At 46.2% G+C, this 21,022-nt stretch overlaps 1 protein-coding gene across 8 annotated transcripts in view; it reads left to right on the forward strand.

Annotated features, from left to right (window-relative positions):
* Positions 1–10,571: 10,571 nt before the first annotated feature.
* The window catches only part of DNAAF3 (dynein axonemal assembly factor 3), a 55,557-nt gene continuing 45,106 nt past the window's right edge, over positions 10,572–21,022 (forward strand). For 2 of the 8 annotated variants that reach the window (XM_033959851.1, XM_033959858.1), the window contains exons 1-3: positions 10,749–10,794; positions 18,778–18,843; positions 19,573–19,718. In XM_033959851.1, the coding sequence (XP_033815742.1) occupies positions 10,764–10,794; positions 18,778–18,843; positions 19,573–19,718 (243 nt within the window). In that variant the 5' untranslated portion in view covers positions 10,749–10,763. The other 6 variants (XM_033959854.1, XM_033959852.1, XM_033959857.1 and 3 more) reach the window with 6 other exon arrangements.

Here is a 21,022-nt window from a genome sequence, read left to right on the forward strand (position 1 = left end):
GGGAGAAAGAGAGGGGTGGGGGGGAAGAAGAAAGACAGATGGCAGGAAAGGGAGGGGTATAGCTATGGTTTGAGGGGTGCATCCAGGGATGACGTCTGGCCGTTATATTGTACGTACTAGTTCAGTGATTTTCAAACCTACCCTAGGACAGTGTTTCTCAGCTTGGTCCTGGAGTCCCCCCTTGCCAGTCAGACTCTCAGGATATGCATGAAAGAAATTTGCATATAATGAAGGCAGTGTATGAAAATCAAGCTTATGTGTATTCATTATGGATACCCTGAAAACCTGACTGGCTGGATGTGTGGGCTGGATTAAGAAACACCACCTATGTTAACCTATGCCTCACTCCACCCAGTTAATTCTCTTTAATCTAGTCCCTAAGACATCACGCTGTTATAATCACATACGCTCAGATAATGAGGGCAAATTCCAGAAGGCACCCCCTTCCAGCAGGTAAAAAATATTCATTGACTGAGTCAGTGGCATAGCCAGACAGCCAATTTTGGGCGGGCTTGAGCCTTCCCTCCCTTGCCACCCGAAGCCTGTTCAATCTCTCTCTTTCCCTCTCTTGCCGACCCCCCCCCCCTCCCCTTCCAGCCCGTGCAGCCTCGCTCTTCCTCTTCAGGCACAGAGCCCTGCAAATTGCCAGTGGCTCACCTGGAAACCTTCCCTCTGACGCAAAAGACAAACGCGTCAAAGGGACAGCTGAAGAGGAAGAGAGAGACTACACGAGCTGGGGGTCAGGAAGGGAAAGAGAGAGGCTGCATAGGTTGGGGGCGGTGGCTGCTGGGTGGACGGGCCTGAGCCCAAACTGAGCAGGCCAGACCTGTCTAGGCCCACCCATGGTTATGCCTCTGGATTGAGTTGGTATAGCTGGCAGGATCTATAGCTTATATAGAGGTAGAGGAGTGGCCTAGTGGTCAGAGCAGCAGCTTGATTCCCAATGCAGCTAGGATTGCCAGATTTTCCTTTCTGAAAATCCGGACCCTTAGCCCTGCCCCCCTGGCCTGCCTAGTTACACCCACCCCCGCCCTAATCCCACCTCCAAGCCCGCCCTATCCCAGCCCCCTGCTCGTCAGGCAGGGAGGAAGTCCGTGCATGCGCAGATGCTATGTGATGATGTCACACACGCTTGTGATGTCATCGCATACTGGCCGCGCATGCATGGACTTCCTTCCTGCTTGACACAGCTTTTCAAAACCCGGAGAAAGTGCCGGGTTTTGAAAAGCCATCCGGACCCCTGGACATGTCCTCAAAAGGAGGACATGTCCAGGAAAATCCAGACGTCTGGTAACCCTAACTGCAACTCCCTGGGGCAAGTCACTTAACACTTCATTGCCCCAGGTCCAAAATAAGTCCCCATTTAAAATATATAAAGTTAGGGTTACGAGAGACATGTCCAGGGGTCCAGACGGCTTTTCAAAACCCGGCACTTTATTTTGAAAAGCTTCCAGTTAGCAGCGACGTCGGGACGGCATCGGCGCAGGCAATGCAGTGACATCATCACGTCACACCAGCGCATGTGCAGATGCCCTCCTTACAAGCAAACAGGTTGAGGGGGAGGGGCTGGGGGCGGAATGGTGCGTGACTCAGGTGGAACGGGGCCGGGCAGAATTGGGCGGGCCTGGGGTGGGGTCGGGGCCATGGGTTCAGATTTTCATTCCGGAAAATCTGGTAACCCTCTATAAAGTGCTTTGATTGTAACCACACAGAGAAAGCAGTATAGAAGTCCCATGCCCTTTTGCTTTGAATACAGCTGCCCTAGGTGCCTAATGCCTGAATCTCCTGTAAGAGAAGAGCAGGCTCCTGAACCAGATCAGGTGATGATCTGAAACTAAAAAGGCCACGATAGGAAGATTTTGCATTGATTGCAACTTGCCTCCCGTTAAAGCTTTGGAACAGCATAAAGAACAAATGCAAAAGCCAGAGGGAAGGCAGGTGTGCTACTGGCCTGATCCAGGCTCTGGCCTTTGCTAACAAATGTTCTTTGCATCTTGGACCTCTCTCAAGATCCTGGTCTGCCAGGGCCAGAGGGGGGGTGTTCTCTTCCCCCTCCAACCCGCCGACGCCAATTCTTCGCTCCCTCCCCCCAAGCCCACCTACCTCTATCATCGCGCCTCACTCCTGCTTTTCAGCAATATGTGTGTATGCAAATACAGTATGTGTTTTTATGAAGAACTTGATTCAGCGCCGAGACCCTCACACACATGCACAGATGGCTTTTCCAATAGCTAAGGAGTGCAATGTTAGGAATTTTAATAGAGGTTTTAATTAAAGGTCCATTATTAATTCAAGGTTTTCGGGGGAGGAAAGGGGGGGGAGAAAGGTTGGCTTGGTCAAGGGGAAGGTTCTGTTCTGAGTTAATTAATGAAGATCTCCAGTTGGAAAGCATGGAACACCAGTGGGAGGTTTGATTTGTCATTCTTTTATTAAACCGATAAGCTTACATTGAGCTTCATGGATGAAGGCAGTCGAAAGCATAACTGGTCTTTATAAAATAGAAATGTGGATTGATTTGTTTTGTATTTTCTGTTGTAAAATTACTTTCCACGTGTATTACCCTGCAACATATATTTAAGTCAATAAAGTTATGTGGGATATTTTTTTTTTTTTAATTAACTTAACAGATAAAACCCAAATTCAAATATGAGGTCCTATATAATACATTATAATACCAGATCAGCCCCTGGGGGGGGGGGGGGGAAGAGGAGAAGGAGGATTGTTTAAATGAAAATTTTCTAGAGTCTTACATCTATCCACCCCACAGAACTCAGCAAAGCTTCAGCTTCAACATAACAGGAAATGGATTACTTTCACCCTTAAAGAAGGAGGGTTATAAACGGAAATAGCAGACATTGTAATGACCAGAGGGAATGTAGCATAGAGAGCACTGGCAACGGCTGCCGGCAAAGTATGGCTCAAGGGGATAGCCCAGATAAGAGCAGGTGAAGAGCAATCCATCAAAAGGGACAGCTACACCCAAGCAACAACAACAAGAGGAAGAAGGAGAATAGTATCACAGGAGGTAGCAGAGTAGATAGAAAGGAGCTGAGAAGGAATTAAACTCTGGAATTTGTGGCCACAGAATGTGGTGAAATCAGCTTAGCAGGGTTTAAAAAAAAGGTTTGCATAATTTCCTAAAAGAGAAGTCATAGGCCATTATTAAGATGGCTTGAGGAAAGCCACTGCTTATTCCTAGGATAAACAGCATAGAATCTGTTTTACTTCTTGAGATCTAGCTAGGTACTTGGGACCTGGGTTGGCCACTGTTGGAAACAGGATACTAGGCTTGATGGACCTTCGATCTGTTTCCAGTGTGGCAGCTCTTATGGTCTTATGTGAGCCAAATACTGTATAGGACAATGAAACTATTGTGACATCACTGATGAGATTGGCTCTTAGGCATTAGTGAAATGAGGCATTATGACATCACAATCTCAGCTCTGGAATGTTGCTATGCTTTGGGTTTCTGCCTGGTACTTAGGACTTGGGTTGGCCACTTTTGGAAACAGTAGCATAGGCAGAAGAACGCTTTTTTGTTTGGGGTGGGTCCCAAAATCTCCACCCAGACTCCACCCAAGCCCCGCCCCTGACCCCACCCCATAATAATGATAGTATTAATTGTAATACCATTTTTTCCATTCATTTTTTTCAGTGTCAGGTCAAAAGCGTGCCGGGACAAAGGCGCGCCCAGACAATTGAGCGCAGCGCAAAGGCGCGCACCGCTCAAAATTACTGTTTTTAGGGCTCCGACAGGGGGGCGTGGGGGGGACACCCCCACTTTACTTAATAGACATCGCGCTGCGTTGTGGGGGCGTTGTGGGGGGTTGTTTTTAGGGAAAAAGTTAAGTTTACAGTAAAATGTGGAGGGTTATAACCCCCCATAACGCCGGTGTGATGTCTATTAAGTAAAGTGGGGGGGTTCCCCAACAAAACCCCCCGTCGGAGCCCCTAAAAACTGTAATTTTGAGCGGTGCGCGCCTCCACGCTGCGCTCAATTGTCCGGGCGCGCCTTTGTCTTTCGCGCCGTTGTCTATGAACCAAAAGTTCTTCCGGTCGCCTTGCTGAAGACGACCGTGAACCCAAGGTTGGTCAATACAGTACTCCCCCGATATTTGCAGGGGTTCTGTTGCAGGAACCCCCTGCGAATGTTGAAAAACCGCGAATACGGTTTTTAGGCAGGGGAGACAGGAGAGGGCAGCCGGAGAGGCAGGAGAGGGCAGCCGGAGCGCCGGCGAATGAAGGAAATCACTCGCGCTATGTGCTCCGACCGCCTCTTCCTATACTAAAGTTGGGCCTCACCAATCACTCCGGCTGCCCTCTCCTGCCTCCCCTTCGTGGTTGGAAAATACCGTGAATGACCAGGACCGCAAAGCGAGGAGCGCGAATTTGCGGGGGAGTGCTGTACTGGCAAAAAGACTCTCTGCTGTGCAGGAGTTAAGATTTGGAACTCTTTGGTAGGACAGATACGGAATTGTTGTGAGAGGGGTACGTTTAGAAAATTACTTAAAACCCAGTTGTTGATGCTTTCTTTTAGTCAAACTCTCTTCTTAGGTAAACTTGATGAACTATTTGAGATCCACAGTTATGATATTAATTTGTATCTACGACACGATATTAATGTTTATCTCTTTTAAGCTCTGTTTTTATGTAAAGCTTTGTTAGCATTTTTTAGCTATGAGTTTTAAGACCTTTTTTGTATGTCTATTTTATGATTTTTTTAAGATTATGTATGTATACCTTGTTAACCATTTAGTTTCAAGTTCCCTCCAATCCTTCCGCAAACACCTGAAAACTTGGCTCTTTTCAAAAATCTAACACCTCCCGCTCTTTGGTTCTTTATCTTCCTAGCTCCTTTCCTATAACCCTTCATTGTAGCTCCTTTTCAACCTAACCCTGTAAACCGTGCTGAGCTCTACGCTTGTGGAGATGGCGCGGTATACAAACCTAAGGTTTAGTTTAGTTTAGTTTAGAAATTTTTAAAATAAATACACAAACGAAACCCTAACATGCCAGACTCTACATGGCATTATAACTAATGTGACCATTTATTTTTTTTCATCAGGAATTGGTTGGCGGGTAGGAAGCAGAGGGTAGGAGTGAAGGGCCACTACTAAGGGTCATGAGTGGTATTCCGCAGGGGTCGGTGCTTGCAATGTATTTATAAATGATCTAGAAACAGGGACGAAGTGTGAAGTAATAAAATTCGCAGACGACACCAAACTATTTAGTGGGGCTAGGACTATAGAGGAATGCGAAGATTTACAAAGGGACCTGAACAGACTGGGGGAATGGGTGACGAGATGGCAGGTGAAGTTCAATGTAGAGAAATGCAAAGTCTTGCACGTTGGAAACAGGAACCCGAGATACAGCTACACGATGGGTCTGACCCAGCAGAGGCACTTCTTATGTTCTTATGTTATGTTCTTATCACAACAGGAAATCTATTAATTTTCAGTCCCGCCCTAGCCCTGCCACAGCCCTGTCCCCAATTTCTTCCATTCATTTTTCATGTACACACAATATCTTATTAATTCATAATGGTAACCATAAAATTTTTAAAAACCCACAAAGCACACTGTATGCAGAGAAAATGTTAATTATCATTTATATTTGGGGTTTTTCAAAGATGTCAAGGCAGATGACTTTAAAATATGCAATGTCATCTCAGTAACTATAGAAAAATAGACAAATGTACTGCAAAATATAGACAGCAGATATAAATTCTCAAAACTGACACAGTTTGATCACTAAATTGAAAATAAAATCATTTTTTCTACCTTTGTTGTCTAGTGATTTCATGAGTCTCTGGTTGCACTTCCTTCTGACTGTGCATCCAATATTTCTTTCTTATCCGACATTTCTTTCGCAATCCAGCACCATCCTCTTTGGGTCCAGGTCTCTCTCTTTTCCCTCTGTTACCCTCCCCAGATCCAGTGCCAGTTCTCCTTTGTACCTACCACCACCTTTGTTCCAGGTCTCCCTCTCTCTCCCTCCTCTGTTATGATCTTCCAGCTCTCTGTTTTTCCTCAGGGTCTCTCCCCCTCTGTCTGCACCTTCCATAGTCCAGCATCTGCCTCCTGTTTTTTTCCCTTTGGTCCAGGCCTTTATCTCTCTAGTCTTTCTTCTGCTTACAACCCCCCCCCTTTCTCTGCCTCTCTCTCTCCTTCCTTCCTCTGTCCCCTTTACTGCTTTTCAGCCTTTGTCCCACCCCTAAAGTCTGCTAGCCAGCCTCCCTTTAGCGCCAAAGCCTAGTCTACCATTGATTCTTCTGTTTACAACGTCAGAATTGACTTTGGGAAGAAGGCTTGTGGGCCATCCATTGTGCAATCGCTTTACTTGCCTGGCTTGACCCTGCCCTGTTGCTGCGTCGGCGGTGGGGAAACAGGGAGAGAGCTCAGGCTCCGCAATCACCTGTCCCATTGTCCTCACGCACAGCTCCGGGACAACGGGACATTTCAGCGTCCCAAAACTGTGCGTGGGGACAACGGGACAGAGGATCTAAAAACAGGATGGTCCCATTCAGAACGGGATGTATGGTCACATTAATTATAACACCTGAGAAATAGAAAGAAATTAATTTCTTCCTGAACAGTGCAAAATATAGACAGCAGATAGAAATTCTCAAGACTGACACATTTCAATCAGTAAATCCGCTATAATAATTCCCTTAGCGCGCATGTGCACTTCAAAGTTGGTGGGTCCATGACCTGTGATGCCACGCATGCGCAGTGCCTGCCTCAGCTGATTTCCTGATCTCTGACGCCGGCTGACTGCTGACTACGCTGTGCTTGCCGGCTTCCTGACCCTGTTCCTCCGAAACTGGAGACGGGGGTAGGGAGGAGAAGCAAAGCCGGCAAGCACAGTGTTAGAGCCCCTGGAGCATGGCCAGTCGCTTCCTGGCTATCTGCAGTGGGAAAACCGAGCAGGAGCAAACAAACAGAACTGCAGATATGTACAACCACATAGGCAAAATTTATTGACAACCAAAAAAATATTTAAAACCTTTTTACCAAACATGGGACCCAACACGGTCCGTGTTTCGGACAACCTTCATCAGGGGTCCATGGTAGAAAAGGAAAAAACAAATGCCACAGTGGAACAAAACTTGTATTACCCGATCACATGCGACGCTCGGCGAAAATACAGTTCGGCTTTTAAACTATATCAGGTAATACAAGTTTTGTTCCACTGAACTTTGTTCTTTGCAATTTTTTGTGGCATTTGTTTTTTCCTTTTCTACCATGGACCCCTGATGAAGGTTGTCCGAAACACGGACCGTGTTGGGTCCCATGTTTGGTAAAAAGGTTTTAAATATTTTTTTGGTTGTCACAATAAATTTTGCCTACGTGGTTGTACATATCTGCAGTTCTGTTTGTTTTAACCCTACTTATATTGCATTTAAAGGCGCACGCAAAGCTGTACATTTTGACATTTAATAGATGGTCCCTGCTCAGATGTGCTTACAATCTAACTTGGACAGATATGACATATAGGCAGGGCCGGATTAACTAATAGACCAAGTAGGCACATGCCTAGGGCCCGAAGTTGTCAGGAGGGCCCGATGAAACAGAGGACTCAGTTTGTTTGTTTTTTTCCCTTGGCAATGCTGGCCCCCCTGGAAAGATCAGCAGCGCTGCCCCCCCCCCTGGAAAGATCAGCAGCGCTGGGCCCCCCCCCCCCCCCCCGGGAGATCGACAACACCGCCCTCCCCAGGCATCGCCATCAACCAACCTGAATAAGTGACGTCAGAGGGGGTGGACCAGCAGATGCAAAGAGTTGCTGCAAGGTCCCGCGATGACTGCGTCTGCCGGTTCTGCTCAGGGAAGAGGTAAGTGACGTCGGAGGGGGTGGACTGGCAGATGCAAAGAGCTGCTGCAAGGTCCTGCGATGACTGTGTCTGCCAGTCCAACCCCTACGACGTCACTTACCTCTTCCTTGAGCAGAGCCGGCAGACGCAGTCATCGCGGGACCTTGCAGCAACTCTTTGCATCCGCCGTCCACCCCCTTCGACATCACTTATTCAGGTTGGTTGATGGCGATGCCGGGGGAGGGCGGTGTTGTTGATCTCCCGGGGGGGGGGCCCAGCGCTGCCGATCTTTCCCGGGGGACCCGCGTTGCCAAGGAAAAAAATACACCAAGTCTTCTGTTTCTTCAGCGGGCCCCCTCTGACCTAGAAGGGTGGTGGAGGGAGAGAAAGGGGGCAGGGTGATATGGAAGGGTGGTGGAAGGTGAGAAAGGGGCAGATGCTGATGGAATTGGTGTGCAGGGGAAGGGGAGAGATATAAGGGGAAGGATACTGAATGGAACTGGGTTGGAGGGAAAGAAAAGAGGGCAGATGCTGATGGAATTGGTGTGCAGGGAAAGGGGGAAAACATAAGAGGGAAGGATACTGGATGGAATTGGGTTGAAGGGAAAGAAAAAGTGCAGATGCTGATGGAATTGGGGTGCAGGGAAAGTGGGAAGGATACTGGATGGAATTGGGTTGGAAGGAAAGAAAGGGGGCAGATGCTGATGGAATTGGTGTGCAGGGAAAGGGGGAATATAAGGGGGAAGGATACTGGATGGAACTGGGTTGGAGGGAAAGAAAGGGGGCTGATGCTGATGGAAATGGGGGAAGGGAGAGGAGAGAGTGAAATTCCAGACCATGGGGGTGTGGGTGTGGGAGAGGGAAGGGAAGAAGAGAGATGCCAGACCACTGGAGGAGGGAATGGAAGAAGATGGATTCCAGACCAATGGGAGTGAAGGGAAAGATGGAAGGGGGAGGCATACATTTTCTGGAAGTGGCACATGACAGAAGATGAAAGGAAGAGAGTGACAAGAAGATGAGGAGAGCTGAAACCAGACAAGACAAAGGTAGAAAAAAAAATTTCTATTTATTTATTTTTTTTGCTTTAGGGGACATGCATTGCTGTTTCTGTGGTGTTGCACTGTATGCAGAGTCCAGCGTCTTGGTGGTTTTATTTAACCTTTGTCTACGTATTTCTATTTTATCCCCCCTTCTACAAAACTGTAGAGCATTTTTTTTAACGCAGGCTGTGGCTAAAAACCATACTACAGTTTTGTAAAAGGGGGGGAAGAGGTTAGTTTGTGATTACTTATTCCATACTAGGTGAAGGTGTTTTCTGTGTTCTGTTTGTATGAAATCCTGTTTAGACTCGACAGTGATCTTAACCATCTGAGATAGTAAACACCTAATATCATTCAGTTTTTTGGAACCTCAGGCCACCACTCAGAGCTCAAACTCGTTCATTGCTCTAAGCTTTATGTGGAAGCTCCTCATTGGATCCTTTTATGTTTTCTAACCTCTTTTTTGCTTTTGTAATAAATTTTTTGTTATTTCTTAAACAGTTTCATATAGACTAAGAGCTTAAAATATTAAGCACTACTTAGCTTGGTCTTGTGGTCTTTGGCTACGGGGAATTTCCCGTAGCCAAAGACCACAAGACCAAGCTAAGTAGTGCTTAATATTTTAAGCTCTTAGTCTATATGAAACTGTTTAAGAAATAACAAAAAATTTATTACAAAAGCAAAAAAGAGGTTAGAAAACATAAAAGGATCCAATGAGGAGCTTCCACATAAAGCTTAGAGCAATGAACGAGTTTGAGCTCTGAGTGGTGGCCTGAGGTTCCAAAAAACTGAATGATATTAGGTGTTTACTATCTCAGATGGTTAAGATCACTGTCGAGTCTAAACAGGATAATTATTGAAAAAACCACCTAAAAAAATCACATAATAATTGTGCATTGTAAGCTGTTTGTATGAAAGACATGTTTTTTTGTTAGCGTTGACTAGGCTTGTTTGGCGAAATGCATCAGGCATGGTTCTTGGGTGCACCTTGAATTAACCTGATTTGAATCTCCTTATTTTCTACCAATCTTCTTTTGTTTCATGTTGGATTCTTTGGTGGACTGCTTGCCTTGTTTCGTTGCAAATTAACATACATGGAGTAGAACGTACTAGATTTGGTTGTTTATACATACATATGGGTTACAGTTGGTTGATGTAGAGTGAGGCAGTTGAGAGGCATTGTAAACTTGGTTATTAATATAGACTTATATTTTGGATAGTATTACTGCTTCACAAATATTTTAACACTTTCATAAATGCATGGAAAGGGTTCAGAGTTAAATTCCTGGGTAAGTAGGTGGGAAGGGAAGGAAGGGGGATTTGTTCAGAGATGTTTGGGGGTTGCATAGAAGAAAAACTGCACTGATAAGCTAAGCTTTGTTTGCTTTGAAAAAAAAGAAATACTGTACAAGTGGAAATAAAGAAGTAAAGAAGAAAACAGATAAATGGGGGCGGGACTAGGGTGGGGGCGGGGCAGGGCCAGGGGGGCCCAGTGTACTTGGGTGCCTAGGGGCCCTCGAAGAATTAATCCTGCCCTGCGTATAGGATTGGGGATGCAGAACCCGAGGTGAGAGGAGTTATTCCCCCCCCCCCCCCCTCTCTAAACAAGCATCCAAATCCCGGTTCAGTATTTCTCCCATCTCTGCACCTCCTTTGGGTCCCGGGTCCCGCCCCCGCAACGTCTCTCCTCCTGCGCGTCTCGCCCTGCCGGAAAACGGAACTGGCATCAGAGGAGGCGGGCCAGGAAGGAACGCTCTGGACCGGTTGCTAGGCAACCTGTAGGCAGTTGCCACCATCACCGCCGCCCCCCTTTAGGCGTACGTAGGAGGCTGCTAGGAGCGTGAGGAGAGACGCTGAGACCGCGGAGCGGGAGGGGAGGTGGGTTGCGGGAGCGCGAGGTTTCGGGTCCTTGAATGTACGTGAAGGAAGGGGGCTGCCTCCTGTGTGGGTATCGAGACCAGTGCGCATGCGTCCTGGAACGGCAGCTCGGGCTCTTGAATGCGCGTGCAGAGTGGGGTGCGCACGCGCAGTGGCTGTGTGCTTGGTGTGGTTGAATTAGACGCGCAGGACGTTGACTGCTGGGTTGCATCAGAGGACAAGTGTCTGGCGTTTTCTTCCCGAATGCTGTGATGCTGATGATTATTACTGTTGTTGGAATTATTATTTGAGCCAGACGTCAGTGCATCTGGGGGCAGTGAATTTCTATTAAAGGTTTTATAAAGTACTGTAGCAAAATAGCAGTGAAGGTAGATCAAATGGAACAATTGCCTAACTGACCTCATCTCCAACTCCCCGCCTTATCACCTGTTCAGGAAGTCACTAAAAACCTACCTCTTCGACAAATTCCGCTAACTCTGCCTTCCCTCCTTCCCTACCTCGATATGGCCACTCTTACCCAATCTCGGTTTTGACCTAATGACCCCTCAGGCCTCCATAGCATATGCCTTTTCACGGCCATATATTCAACATCGCTGTAAATGTAACACCGTTATAATTTGTAACATCGCTGTAAATGTACAGTCTCTTCTTTAGCACATGCCTTTTCACTGCCATATATGCAACATCGTTGTAATTGTAAAAACGCTGTAATATGTAACTTCACTGTAAATGTATGTAACTTCGCTGTTAATTTTCACTGCCATATATGTAACATTGCTGTAAATGTAACAACGCTGTAATATGTAACTTCGCTGTAAATGTACAGTCTCTTCTATTGTTAACCGCATTGAACTTCCATGGTATTGCGGTATACAAGAATAAAGTTATTATTATTATTATCATTGTGTTTTGTTTTCTAGACGTTTAAGAGGCCCTTGCACTAGATCCCCCCTGCCCCAATGAGCTTACAGTCTACCTGAGGAATTGCAGAGTGGACAGCCACATAGGGGTGATCTGGGAAATTACAGACCGCTTCAGTAGAAACGATTATAAAAAATAAAATTGTGGAACACATAGACAAACATGATTTAATGAAACGGAGTCAGCATGGGTTCAGCTGAGGGGCGATCTTGCCTAATCTAATCTAAACCTTAAGTTTATATACTGCATCATCTCCATGAGAATGGAGCTCGACACGGTTTACAAGAACTTAAAATAGTGGGTAGAGAAGAAGAAAAAGGATGACATGAACTTATGTGTAGAAGGGGGGAGAGAAAGGGGGGAAGGATAGAGCTACAATTTGCTGAAAAGCCAGGTTTTCAGTGGTTTGCGGAATAACTGAAGGGAGCTCAGGTTCCGCAGCGGGGTGGTGAGGTCGTTCCAAAGACCTGTGATTTTGAAGAGAAGGGATTTTCCCAGTTTGCCTGAATAGTGGATGCCGCGTGGAGAGGGGAAGGCTAGTTTAAGCCTTTGGACAGTTCTGGAGGAGTCGGGACTGGAGGAGTTGAAAGACAGTGGGATAAGAGGAGGCAGGATTCCGTGAATGATCTTGAAAGCCAGGCAGGAACATTTGAAATGGATTCTGGAGATTATTGGGAGCCAATGAAGTTTGGCAAGGAGTGGGGAGGCATGGTCAGACTTGCGTTTTGAGAAGATCAGTTTTGCCTCACAAATTTGCTTGACGTCTTTGAAGGTGTGAATAAACATGTGGATAAAGGTGAGCCGGTTGATATTATAGTGTATCTAGATTTTCAGAAAGCTTTTGATAAAGTTCCTCACGAGAGGCTCCTGAGAAAATTGAAGTGTCATGGGATAGGTGGCAAAGTTCAGTTATGGATTAGGAATTGGTTATCGGATAGAAAACAGAGGGTAGGGTTACATGGTAATTTTTCTCAATGGAGGAGAGTAAATGGGTCTGTACTGGGACCGGTGCTATTTACATTGCATTAGTGATTTCTATTCCGCCAATACCTTGCAGTTCAAGGCGAATTACAAAAGAAGTTATCTGGCCATTTCCAGAGGAATTGAATAGTAGAGCGATTTGCTACAGGGAATTGGGCTGAGTCTTGCGGTGTTAGTTTGTCTTCAAGGATGTCTTGAATAGGATGATTTTTATTTCTTTTCTAAACGTCGTTATCAGTAAATTGGAGACTTGGTAGTCTAATTTTGCTGCTTGATCTGGAAATTGGAATGACAAGTGAGATGAATAAATTTGCAGATGACACTAAACTGTTCAAAGTTGTTAAAACTCATGTGGATTGTGAAAAATTGCATGTGGACCTTAGGAAATTGGAAGACTGGGCATCCAAATGGCAGCTGAAATTTAATGTGGACAAATGCAAAGTGATGCACATTGGGAAGAATAACCTGAATCACAGTTACTGGATGCTAGGATCCACCTTGGGGGTTAGCGCTCAAGAAAAGGATCTGGGTATCATTGTAGACAATACGATGAAACCTTCTGCCCAATGTGTGGCGGTGGCCAAAAAACAAACAGGATGCTGGGAATTATTTAAAAAAGGGATGGTTAAACGTCTCCCACAATTGTCTCGTTCGGTTGTTTTGCAGGAACAACATTATAAGTTTTTTTCCTTAGCGCTAGCAGCAGATGACTCCAGAGACCAATGGGATAGCACACATCTACCAGCAGGTGGAGATAGAGAACCAATTTGCCAGTGTTATCTTGGATGTCGCCCCTCCTGGCCAGTCAGTATGCTCTATCTCCAGCAAGTGAGATAGCTGCTATTCTTCTGGAATCCTGGCTTCAGCTCTTTCCTGTTTCCTGGGATTGAAGACGATTTCCTCCTGTTGCTTCAGTTGCGCTGCAGGGTGTTGGCTGAATGGTGCCAACTTTGGGGGCAACACCTGGGCTTTCCCAGGTCCCTTCCCCACCCTCTCCACCTGTTAAGGCTGAGGACGTCATTGGATCAAGGGCTTCTTTCCCATAAGTAAAAAAAAAAAAAAAAAGCCCTGAACCTGCAGTGGTACAGAAATCTATGCCTTTCTAGCTTGAGAAGAGCTTGTGCACAGGGTTGGGTCTGTGCAGTCATGGCGGTGGAACCCAGTAAATGCGGTAAGCGCCGTCGGGGGGGTGTCCCGCCATGGGCTTGGGAGATGCGGCGGCGGCCTTGTTGGCTCAGGAAGGCGCGATGACTCCCTGAGCAAAAGACGTGCAGGAAGATTTCCAGGTGCCGCTTTCGCTGGATCAGTCCTCGGTGGCAACCGAAGTACATCCTTCCACTTCAGCAGGGATGGTTGGTGAGTCATGCAAGCATGGGGAAGGTAATTTTCTCACTGGTTTTTTTGCCTGAGTTTGTCTTTTGGCTGCATAAGGCTTTTTTGGGCCAAAGATCACATACCGTGGAGGAGGGGAGAAGCTCTAGTAGTGATTTTGCCCAGGTTTCTTTGGCCCAGTCACAGTTAGGTGGTGGGGGGGAGAATCAGCAAGGGGCCAAGTGGCGCCGGATGAAGATGGGTTCCAGTCTCCTGGCATTGATCTGTCTTTTGCTCTCTTGGGTCCCGGGGTGGGGGGGGGATCTCCTATGGGCAGGACATGGAAGTGGATGAGATGGTAGGAACAGAGATGGATGATTTTGCAGCCTTACGTTTGTTCCATAAGGAAGAGCTGGCCTCGTTTATTTCTAAAACACTGGAATGCCTTCATATCTCGCAACTGAGTCAGGAGGGGTGGTGGTTAACAATCCTCTGATGGCTGGCACTAGAAAGCCTCCTAGAGCCTTTCTGGTTTACGAGGCCAAGCAGGAGTTAATCTCGGAGCAGTGGGACACACCAGAGTCAAGTCTCAAGGTGACAAAAGCAATGAGACAGTTATATTCTCTGGCTAAGGAAGAGCTGGATAGGTTTAAACTTACAAGAGTGGATGCGTTGGTGGCAGCCGTGTCTAGGAAGACCACTCTTCCAGTAGAGGGGGGAGTGGGGAACTCAAGGATAGGAAGCTTGAGTTGACCTTAAAGGCTTCATTTGATGTGGCAGCTCTGATTCTACAGGCTGCCGTATGCAGTTCCTATGCGGCATGAGCTTGTCTTCAATGGGTCCAACAGATTTCGGATGGCCTGATAGAGTCTGGGGAGGCCTTACCCACAGACTTCCAGGTGTGGAGTCCGGGCTGGCATATCTAGCGGATGCCTTATATGATATCGTGCTGGCCTCTGCAAAACAGATGTACCTGTTGTTGGTGTCTAGACGACACTTATGGCTTCGGCATTGGGCAGCGGACGCTGCCTCAAAATTGCGTCTAGTGCGGCTTCCGTTTAAGGGCCATTTTTTGTTTGGGGAAGACCTGGATAGGTTAGTTAAGGATTTTGGAGACTCTAGATCTCAGAAGTTGCCAGAGATAGGCCAAGGAGTTCGTCTCAGTCGCCATCCTATAGGCCACGGTTTCAGGATACCGGGAGGTATAGCACAGGGAAGTCGACATATAGGGCATTGTTTGGCATGTCTTACAGTGCCAGGTCCAGGTTGTCACAGAGGCAGTCCGGTCGGCCTGCAAAGCCCTCTTCCTCGTAACCTGCTTCTCCTCAGATATTGCAATCTGCCCATTAATTTGGTTTTGCCTCCTTCCGCCAGTTGGTTGGGGGGGAGGGGCTGTCCTCCTTTGGGGAGGGGTGATTCTGCAGACTGTTATGTTAGTAGGTTCTGGAGATATTCACAAGGTGAAGGGTTAAGTTTTCTTCTCTTCCCTCTGGGAGACTGTTCTGGCATCTCCGTCTCCCAGTTTCCTGGGGGTGGGGGGACTTCAGAGGTTCAAGCATTTCGCAAGGCAGGCTTTCTAGGAGGGGACGGCTCCTTTTTTCTTCCCCTGCCGGGAGGGGAGGAATTTGGAGTTTAATCCCTTCTATGCTTCCTAAGGTGGTAGGGTCTTTTCAGGTTCCTTTTTTTCCCCCGTAGTTTTCAGTGGAAGATGGGGATTGGGGTTCCTGGGCTCTACTGGGGAACGTGGAGGCACATACGCTTTCTTTGCATTCCCTATGGTTCGGAGTTCGGATTCCTCTTTCTGACCTTTTCAGGTATTAGGAGGGAGTGGGTGGATTCTAAGGCCTCGATGGGTTCGTAGAATTTTTCTTCTGCTGTTGGGGAGGGCAGGCATTGTTCATAGGCTCTCCATGCCCATTCATCATGGGCAGTTGTTTTTCGTGGGTTTTATGTTTGGTGGTGCTCCTGTCTTTTTCAGCAGTGGCAGGTTTGTCCCACCCGGTTTCAGATTGCTTTGCTAAATCCCACTGTCTCTGGATTCATTTGCTGGTGGCGCTAAGGAAGGTGAAATTATGTCCTACCTGTTAATTTTCTTACCTTTAGACACAGCAGATGAATCCAGAGCCCCACCCATCGGGTTTTCGAAGTAAGTTTTTCTTCTCTCTCGCAGGTTGGTTCCTGGGCATCAGGGTGTCTTTTTGCTTATGGGAAAGAAGTTTGGTGTTGGGAAACTACATTATTTCTGATGCTTGGGCAAGAGCGATACTAACTGGCCAGGAGGGAGGACATCCAAGATATACTGTACACTGGCAAATCAATTCAGTTCTCTATCTTCACCTGCTGGTAGATGTGTGCTATCCCACTGGTCTCTGGATTCATCTGCTGTGTCTAAAGGAAAGAAAATTAACAAGTAGGACATAATTTTACCATTACGGCTCTATATTTACCCATATAAAGGATACCTGTTAGGATTTGCTTCTCACGCATGTTGCCCAAAGTGCCAGTCTGCACCAGCTGGTTTGTTCCATATGTTCTGGCCCTGTGATCGAGTGCAAACCTTTTGGTCCTTTGTCTGACTCTATCTGCAGATGATATTACGGCGCAGACTTCCTCTGCAGGCAGATGTTATGCTTTTTTCACAATTTTCTTCTTTGGGACTGTCTAGGGGTCATTTTCAACTGTTACATAAAGCTTCCCTGTTGACTAGGAAATGTATTATTTTATTGTGGAGGCAGGCTGCAGTACCTACTGTTACCATGTGGAGAAATGAGGTGTTTCTTTTGTTAAAATATGAATACAGTCAAACCTCGGTTTGCGAGTGTTTTGCAAGATGAGCAAAACTTTCTTGCAAATTGTGACTTGCAAACCGAGCGTTGACTCCCCCCCCCCCCCTGAAAACCGGCATCTTCTGCCTGCCCAAACAGAAGCCTTACCCTTTCTGGCACCGGCATGCAGCCCACAGAATGTGCCGGTGCACGAAGATCCTTCCTGTTGCCTGGGCCTTGAGCATCTGCGCATGCACAAGGCCTTCTGGTTCTCGCTCTCTCCGAGATTCTCGGAGATTTCTGAGAATCTCGGAGAGAGCAAGAGCCAGAAGACCTTGAGCATGCGCAGATGCTCAAGGCCCAGGCAACAGGAAGGATCTTCGTTCACTAGCACATCCTGGGGCAGCGTGCCGGTGCCAGATGGGTAAGGCTTCTGTTTGGGCTGGCGGGGGATGCCAGTTCGAGTGGTGGTGGTGGGGGAAGCGATGCCGGTTCTTGGGGGGGTGGAGCAACGCCGCTGGCCTCGGGGGTGGGGGGTGGGTGGGAACAAATCAAGCGAGTTTCCCTTACTTCCTATGGGAAAACTCACTTTGATATACGAGCAATTTGGTTTACGAGCATGCTTCTGGAACAAATTATGCTCGTAAACCAAGGTTCCACTGTATTTGGATGTTAAACATGGGGGTCCTGGGTGTTGGAGGAGATTTTGGGCTATTTGGATGCCTGTTTGAGACAATTTATCCCATAGAGCCCGAAGTGCTCTCCTGAACTTTTGACACTGGAATGCTGGGGGTGGGGGGTGGGTTGGGAGACGGTGGAGGGTCTGTTGTGCTCTGTTTTGAGTCTTTATGGTCTGCGTGAAGAACAACGCGATAGACTTTCTTATCACTTGTTTTCTACTTGGGCTCTGTTTCTGAATGTTGTGGTTTTGTTTTGTGTTCAATAATTATTTTTTTTTTTTTCTAAATAAAAATTATATAAAAAAAGGGATGGTTAACAAGACTAAGAATGTTATAATGCCCCTGTATCGCTCCATGGTGCGACCTCACCTGGAGTATTGCGTTCAATTCTGGTCTTCTTATCTCAAGAAAAATATAGTGGCGCTAGAAAAAGTTCAAATAAGAGTGACCAAGATGGTAAAGGGGATGGAACTCCTCTCGTATGAGGAAAGACTAAAATGGTTAGGGCTCTTCAGTTTGGAAAAGAGACGGCTGAGGGGAGATATGATTGAAGTCTACAAAATCCTGAGTGGAATAGAATGGGTACAAGTGGATCGATTTTTCACTCTGTCAAAAATTACAAAGACTAGGGTACACTCGATGAAGTTACAGGGAAATACTTTTAAAACCAATAGGTCTGACCCAGGAAGGTTATTCTTATGTTCTTATAGGAGAGGTGGGATTTTCTACTACTATCATTTATAGAGCAACCCTTTAATTGGCACATGGTGAAATGGCTGCTTTAAGCAGCAGGCATTTGGAGATGCAGATCTCCCGTAAGAGCCATAGAAGACACATTTTGCTTTTGAGCAACAAGGCCAAATAAAGGGTTAAGCCCAGACTTGCAACCTGCTTATCTTGCCACTAAGCTATTCTTCTTTTCCTGTTTGAAAGGTTGCTTATTTTTCTTATCCTTTGACTTACTTATTTAGATTTCTATCCCGTTCTCCAGAGAGCTCAGAATGGGTTACAATTGACATTCACAGTAAAGTTACAGGACAAAAAAATTATAGGCATTCAAAGAAGAAGCAGGTGAGAGGACGTAGAGAGAAGGGGAGCAAGGGAAGGGAAGAGAAGGGCAGAGAAGGGGGAGCGGTAGGGTAGCAAGGCATTAGAGGAAAGGGAGCAAGGAACAGGAGAGGGAGGCGAAAGGAACAATGGAAGAGATGGGTCTTCAGCGTTTTCTGTAAGGTCATCAGTGAGTCTTGTGATCTTATCTGGGCAAGCAATTGGTTCCAATAATAGGGGATGAAGTGGCTGTATGAGCGTTTATGAGCTTACCTGTTGTATCTCATTTTCAGCATTTGCTTCGAGGAAAACACATGTTCAAACAATGTTTCTTTATTTATCAGGCATGGAAAGTGGACATTGTGAACGCTGGTGGGGTTTCTCTCCGGCACTCGACCTCCAGATGAAGTGTAAGTATTCTGCTTTTTCCATAGCATTAAAAAACATAAGATTGTTCTCTTGTTCAGAACAAGGAGTTACAAGTCAAAGAAGAAATAGGGAGGGTGGGTTTCACTGGCCTCAGGTAGTGATCTCCGAGGCATTGCAGGGGACCCATTCTGTTCAGAAACAATGAGATAGCACAAGCCGAGATTGCAAAGATAGTGAGAAGTACAACTACATCATATTTAGCCTATGGATCACCCTTTTTAGTTCCTGAAGGCTGACCATTGGTCTTATTTTGTTTGCTATCTCAATCCAGGGCACACCCAGACAACCAGGTTTTCAGGATATCTGCTATGAATACACTTGAGAGAAAATTTCTACGTACTACCTCCGCTGAATGAAAATCTGTATCGCTCACAAATTCACTGTGGATATCATGATGACTTGAATGGCTATGTGTTCCCCAAGTATTGGGTTGATTACCACCGGCCTAAGATTTTCTCTGATAACCTTTATGAGGCCTGTAGGCCAGATTATATTTGGAGTTCTATTTATGAAGAATTTTTTTAATTTATTTATTTATTTTTGGCAGTTCTCATGAATCGTGATTACAGGTATAAAGATTATTTGCCGCTCTTCATTTTAGAGAAAATCAACTTAGAATATTCCAAGTTCTTTTTGAGTCAGCTAAGATGAAGCACCTCTCATATCCCATAAGCTGCTCAGTAGAAATTGACCTCCTCCTCTACCCCTAGGTCTGAGCTCCTCAATGGAGAACCTGTCTGTGTCAAAAGAGCATGCCATTCCTGAGCTGAACCTGCTGCTGGTGGGCTGTGGTGACGGTCGGCATCTCCTTAAAACCATCTGCCAGGCTCACCGCTGGCCACAGAGGAGGCTGAACGTAAGTTATTGTTGTAAGGTCTTGGGATGAGAGAGCCTTGAGCCAATCTGCATCCTGAAGCTGGCAGAAAATATCCCATGCAGCTCCATAAATAAAGTGTTGTGTTTAGGGACAAGGAAGGAGGGGTTCCCCCCCCCCCTTTTTTTTAGTGCTGCAGAATTGGTTTCACACAAATGGTATTGATTTTTACAAAGAAAGCTAGAGCTGTCAAGCATTTGGAAAAGTTTTAGGATTAGACAGATGGTCAGGTCTTGTGTAACTATAGTAAAGAGAAAGGCTGTCTGCATGTGTTTTTAAAGTTTTTGACACTGCACCCCGGCTGGTGAGATGTACAGGGTGTCCCAAAAGTCACTATGCACTTTTTTTTTTTTTTTTTCTATTTCATTCCAGGTATCATTTGAAGAAACTTGAGGCCATCAGCAAAAGAATAGTTAGGCTTTGCATTTTTTTTGTAAGCGTATCATCCCTAACCAGGGCTCGCCAATTGACATTAGAGCAGCGTTGCAAAATTGCCGCTTGACAAGAAGTTTTTCAGTCTTCAGCTGCAGTTCAGCAAGAGTTTGAGAAGCTTTATGACCGTCATACTGCTCCAACGCATAACACAGTTTACGCTATCCATGGCAAGTTTCTTGAAACAGGATCTGTTCTTGACAAAACACGCAGCGGAAGGCCTGCTACTACCACTACCGATGAAAACACTGAACTCTTGGAGCAGGCGTTTGTGCAAAGCCAGAGAAAATCCATCCAGAGGGCTGCACTGGAACTCAGTATCAACAAAAGTTTGATTCAGCGGATGCTTCGGAGATTGATAAAACTCTATCTGTACCGACTTCAGGTTGTTCAAAAACTTCAAGCGGAAGATTATGAGGCTTGTGTGGAAATGTGTGAATCACTCCTGCACCATTACCAAAACGACCCTCAGCTCTTGGAAAACTTATGTGGTTCAGCGACAAGTCTCTCTTTCATTTCTCTGGTGAGGTTTACCGACACAACTGTTGAATTTGGGGAAAATCAAACCCAGTAGAAATTCTCGAGCATGAATGAGACTCTCCAAAGCTAGTGGTTTGGAGTGCAGTGTCTAGCACTAGGCTGATTGGACCATTTTTCTTCCACGATGCATCCGGTAACACGACCACTATTACAGGTGAAAATTACCTGGAGATGCTACAAGAATTTGCTGTGCCACAACTTCAAGCAAGGAGTGACCTTGCTAATATATCTTTTTCAACAAGATGGAACCCCTTCCCACTTTGCAAGGTTAGTCAGAGATTTCCTGAATTTCAAATTTCCTGACCAATGGATCA

The sequence above is a fragment of the Geotrypetes seraphini genome, chromosome 10 (assembly GCF_902459505.1).
Source record: "Geotrypetes seraphini chromosome 10, aGeoSer1.1, whole genome shotgun sequence".
Lineage (NCBI taxonomy): Eukaryota > Metazoa > Chordata > Amphibia > Gymnophiona > Dermophiidae > Geotrypetes > Geotrypetes seraphini.